Consider the following 5,684-nt stretch of genomic DNA (forward strand, 5'->3'; position numbering starts at 1 on the left):
CGAATATTTACAACAAGTGCGGCTGTGATCCAGAATAGGAGACCTCCCTATAGATCACTTATCTGTCAGATCACAGTCACTACGGATAAAAACTCCAGAATAACTTGATAGGGTGGCGGGAATCCCGGCTTCCCCCACGCTGCTCATATGCTACAAAAACGTATCATATATGTCTTATTTAGAAAAAGAACGCAGGTATTTACATAGATACTGGTCTGCAAAGCATCTACACACCCGCATAGATTATGGGTAATCCTCCAATATGCATGTATGGATGCAGGAATTGCAATGCTCACATCGGGCTGCACATGTTATGGGAAAAGGAAGGGGGGTAGCAATTGCGAAATTCTACACACACACATATATATATATATATATATATATATATATACGAGCAAATTGGCGGCACTCAGAGACTTGTATTAGCTGCAAAAACGTGCTTTAATGATCATTAAAGCACGTTTTTGCAGCTAATACAAGTCTCTGAGTGCCGCCAATTTGCTCGGATACATTGGGTCACAGTACCCCTGGAGGGCACCGGAGCGCTACATTTAAAGTTAAAGTTATTACACTAGTGCCGGATATCTGCTTCTACTATATATATATATATATATATATATATATATATATATATATATATATATATATATATATATATATATATATATATATATATATAATTTGAAGATAGGAATCATTCTGCCGCTTTCCATTTTTGGGTATTTTATGCAAACGAACTATATCTGGGAATAGCCGGCTGTTGTGGAACTACAAGTCTCATGCCGAGCAACTGGAAAGTCTGTGAGCGGTGCATGGTGGATGATATCTGGACCCCTGTGGCTGGCTGCAGGCAGTGGCCAGTAACGCACAATGCAGAGCATAGACAGGGAAAGCAGCCAGGTACAAGTTTATGCTCCTTGCAATGCAGTGTACAGCTAAGCATGTGTCTGTCAGAGGCTGACCCAGACATGTGATGGGTAAATACACCAGCACCCCCGGGCATTAGTCCTGTCCTGTGCAGAGGGTGCCCCCAGGGCAGGGTGCTAGGTGTGGGGCAGCCAGGCAGGCAGGCGGTATATGAAGGGGTAATACTGGTAGAGTGAGAGGAGAGATGGGCAGAGTGCGTCCTCTGGGCAGTATTGCCTCTGCTCGTCCCTCACCAGCACCCTCACTGCCACCTGCCTGGCCGGGGTCCCTGGTGCTGTTGCTGACTGTTGCTTGGCCAGCAGCTTCCTCTTGGTCTTGTAGCGCCGGTTCTGGAACCAAATCTTGATCTGAGTCTCTGTGAGTTTCAGGGCGGCGGCCAGGTCCGCTCTCTCCGGCCCGGACAGGTACCTCTGCAGGGAGAATCTCCGCTCCAGCTCATACACCTGGGCATGGGAGAAGGCGGCCCGGCTCCTCTTCTTCCCCCCGGCTCCCTGCTCAGTCCCCGGCTGCTCTCCAAGGGCAGGCTCCGGGCAGTCCCCTACAGGGTGACATAGTACAGAGGGGTCACTGCCAGTCTATAGCCACAGTGTAGACATATCTATGCTATATCATATCCCAATGTCATATATATTTATTCTATGTTCTATCATATATCCTTATGTCATAGACATCTATTCTGTCATACCTTATCCTTATGTTTTTTATATATATATATATATATATATATATAGACACACACACACACACACACACACACACACACACACACACACACACACACACACACACACATATTCTATGCTGTATCTTATCACTATGTCATTCATATATATATATATATATATATATATATATATATTTATATTTATATTCTATGCGCTATCATATATCCTTATGTCATAAACATCTATTCTGTTACACCTTATCCTTATATCATATATATCTATTCTATGCTCTATCAGATCACTATGTCATTCATATATATATATATATATATATATATTATATACACATATACATATGTATATATATATATGCTTATACATATATTCTATGCTCTATCTTATCACTATGTCATTTATATCTATTCTATACTCTATCATTCTATCATATCACTATGTCGTATGAATCTGTTCTGTTCTATGCTATCTTATCCCTGTCATGTATATCTTTTCTATGCTCTATCATATCCCTATTCTATGAAATATCATATCCCTATGTCTTATATATCTATTCTATGATCTAACATATCCCTATGTCATATATAGCTATGTGTGTGTGTGTGTGTGTGTGTGTGTGTGTGTGTGTGTGTGTGTATTCTATGCTCTATCTTATCACTGTCACATATATATATTCTATGCTCTATCACACCACTATGTCATATATCTATCTTATCACTATGACATATATAGCATAGGCCTGTCTATACATGTATGTATTCTCATGCCAGTGCGTTATTTTGAAGAATTTCCTGTAAAAGTAGCAAATCCGCTGTAGCTCAGCCTCCATCTCTGTACCAGAGCATGTAACAAAGCCATTCTGTACATGGGGAATAGATGAGGCAGTGGCAGGAGAGAAGTATAGTGCCGGCTATTTGTTACTAGGTGCCCCTCTCCCCCCCATATTACACAGCACAGGAGGTGTCTGATGTGTCACTGTATGTACAGTAATCTAGGGGTCTATTTACTAAACCTTGGATGGAGATAAAGTCGCTGGAGATAAGGTATCAGCCAATCGGCCCCTGTCATTTTTCAAACCCAGCCTGTGACATGGCAGTTAGGAGCCGATTGGCTGGTACTTTATCTCCAGTGAATGCATAGTAAATAGACCCCATAGCCTCATACAGGGCAGCTGATTGAGCCCGGTGCCCCCCTCAATACACAGCACAGGATGTGTTTGATGTGTTATATAGTCCCCATACAGTACTGCTGGGGGTATTAGCCCTATGCATTGCTGCTGGGGTGGTGGTGGGGGAATATTAGCCCCATACAGTGCTGCTGGGGGTATTAGCCTTATGCATTGCTGCTGGGGTGATGGTGGTGGGTATACTAGCCCCATACAGTGCTGCGGGGTATTATCCCGGAGCCCTTATTACACAGCACAGTAGATGGCTGATCAGGGCCGTCTTTTCGTATGGGCTCAATGGGCTCTTGCCCAAGGGCCCCAGGAGTAAAAGGGCCCTAGGATTATAGCTGAGGGTCCCCTCTTTCCAGGGGTACCAGATTTTTGAAAATCGGCCGTGGGGAACCGGAGATATCTGACTTCAAAGCAGTGGTCCCCTTCCAAGCCTGTTAATTGTTCTTCCCAGCCAGATATCTCGGGTTCTATCTGACTTAGAGTTTTCTGAGGATATACTCCAAAAGCTGAGACTCTCCCCTTTCAGTGGACACTGGCAGCTTGTCTCTATTATGCCCACAACCAGAGATATCAGGCTTCAAGCAGCTGGTCCCTGCTACAGCTCCACACGCCTTTTATGCAGTTTTATATTTTTATTGGTGGATTGCTCTGGCTACTGAAGTCTGATCCCCAAGTCCCCAATAGCTCTTGAAAGGTGTGACTCTCTAGTTTTTTTTTATCCCATTAAAGCAAAGAAATCTATTTCCAGGAACTGGAGATATCTGCAGTAAAGCAAGCTGCCCTGACCCCCGGAAAATGATGAATATTAAGCCCACTCCACTATCCACCCCTCCCCTGTGTATTAAACACCCCCTACCACCCTGGAAGTCATGTACCAGGGCCCCTTCATTCAGCACAATGTCCCCTTCTACAGTTTAGCGTTCTCCTTCTCGCCCCATTTGTGCAGTAAAGGAGTAATTAGCAGAAATTATTTCTCCAGGTCCTACATGCTGAGCGAAAGATAGAACACCCTACCCCACGCAGGATATCAAAGCTGCCGATGATAGCACCCCCTGCCCCTACCGCTGATGGGTGGGTAGGGGCCCCAGTGCATTGCTGTGCCCAGGGGCCTACACTGCTGTTAAGACGGCTCTGTGGCTGATGTGTTATATAGTCCCCATACAGTGCTGCTGGGGGTATTAGCCTCATACAGTGCTGCTGGGGGTATTAGACTCATACAGTGCTGCCGGGGGCGGGGGGAATATTATCCCCATACAGTACTGCTGGGGGTATTAGCCCTATGCATTGCTGCTGGGGTGGTGGTGGTGGTGGGTGTACTAGCCCCATACAGTGCTGCTGGGTGGAATTATCCCGGAGCCCTCATTACACAGCACAGTAGATGGCTGAAGTGTTAGATAATCCCCATACAGTGCTGCTGGGGGTATTAGCCTCATCCAGTGCTGCCGGGGGCGGGGGCTGGGGGAATATTAGCCCCATACAGTGCTGCTGCGGGGTATTAGCCCGGTGCTCCCCTTATTACACAGCACAGTAGATGGCTGATGTGTTATATAGCCCATACTGTGCTGATGGGGGGAGGGGGTATGGATAAAAGCGCTATACAGTGCTGCTGGGGTGGTGGTGGGTGTATTTAGCCCCATACATTGCTGCTGGGGTGGTGGTGGTGGTGGGTGTATTAGCCCCATACAGTGCTGCTGCTGGGGTGGTGGTGGTGGGTGTATTAGCGCCATATAGTGCTGCTGGGGTGGTGGTTGTATTAGCCTCATACAGTGCTGCTGGGGTGGTGGTGGGTGTATTAGCGCCATACAGTGCTGCTGGGGTGGTGGTGGGTGTATTAGCGCCATATAGTGCTGCTGGGGTGGTGGTGGTGGTGGGTGTATTAGCCCATACAGTGCTGCTGGGGTGGTGGTGGTGGTGGGTGTATTAGCCCATACAGTGCTGCTGGGGTGGTGGTGGTGGTGGGTGTATTAGCCCATACAGTGCTGCTGGGGTGGTGGTGGTGGGTGTATTAGCCCATACAGTGCTGCTGGGGTGGTGGTGGTGGTGGGTGTATTAGCCCCATACAGTGCTGCTGGGGTGGTGGTGGTGGGTGTATTAGCCCCATACAGTGCTGCTGGGCGGTATTATCCCGGAGCCCCCCTCATTACACAGCACAGGAGATGGATGATGTGTTAGCCCCCATGCAGTGCTGCCTAGAGATAGATACAATGTAACATGCAGTGTACACAGCGCCGTGTTCTGCAGTGACTGTAACTTTGGAAGTGTCCCAATAAAACGAGCAGGACTGAATCACCGCCGCTATAATGATTAATAATAAATCGCTGCAATGTCGGGTATATAACGCCACAAATAATCTGTAATAATGTCTCTCTCCCTCTCTATAGTTACTGTACCTTCTGAGTGCGGCTCCTGGTCGCTGTACCAGTGCGAGTCCTCCCTGTGCTGGGCGCCAGGGCTCTGAGGCATCTCGCTCGGGATACCGTCGGGCGATCTTACCGCAGGTCGCCCGATCTCTGCAGCCCCATGCAGTGGGTCCCACTTTCCGGGAGGGGCCCCGGGCCCCGATCTCTTGTGCTTGTCCCTCAGGACCCCGGGGCAGCGGCCCAGGTTGAGTATATCCCGGATGGTGAACGATGTGTGAGCGATCCCTCTGTGCGACATCTCCGCGCCTGCAATCACCCGGCTGCCGGGAGCCGCAGTGCTGCCAGGCGGGGAGAGGGAGCCGATGTGTGGCCTGGGACAGACCGCCTCCCCCTGCTGGGCTGAGCCCCTGCTAATGAGGGATGGGAGAGGAGGGGTCCTCATTGGTGGGGTGAGCAGGGGCAGGAGGGGTCACACCTTCCCCATGCTGACTCCCACCCACTATGTCACTTATGCTCCGTGTATTACAGCATCATACAGGC

The 5,684-nt window shown here is 48.3% G+C and overlaps 1 protein-coding gene across 1 annotated transcript in view; it reads right to left on the reverse strand.

Annotated features, from left to right (window-relative positions):
- LOC135057418 (homeobox protein zampogna-like) overlaps window positions 1–5,442 on the reverse strand; it is a 6,569-nt gene extending 1,127 nt beyond the window's left edge. Inside the window, exons 1-2 of the mRNA XM_063963309.1 lie at window positions 5,278–5,442; window positions 1,161–1,502 (exon numbers count right to left, since the gene is read on the reverse strand). Coding sequence (XP_063819379.1) covers window positions 1,161–1,502; window positions 5,278–5,442 — 507 coding nt within the window. The remainder of the gene's footprint in view (window positions 1–1,160; window positions 1,503–5,277) is intronic.
- Window positions 5,443–5,684: the final 242 nt, after the last annotated feature.

Source organism: Pseudophryne corroboree, chromosome 3 (assembly GCF_028390025.1).
Source record: "Pseudophryne corroboree isolate aPseCor3 chromosome 3, aPseCor3.hap2, whole genome shotgun sequence".
Classification (NCBI taxonomy): Eukaryota; Metazoa; Chordata; class Amphibia; order Anura; family Myobatrachidae; genus Pseudophryne; species Pseudophryne corroboree.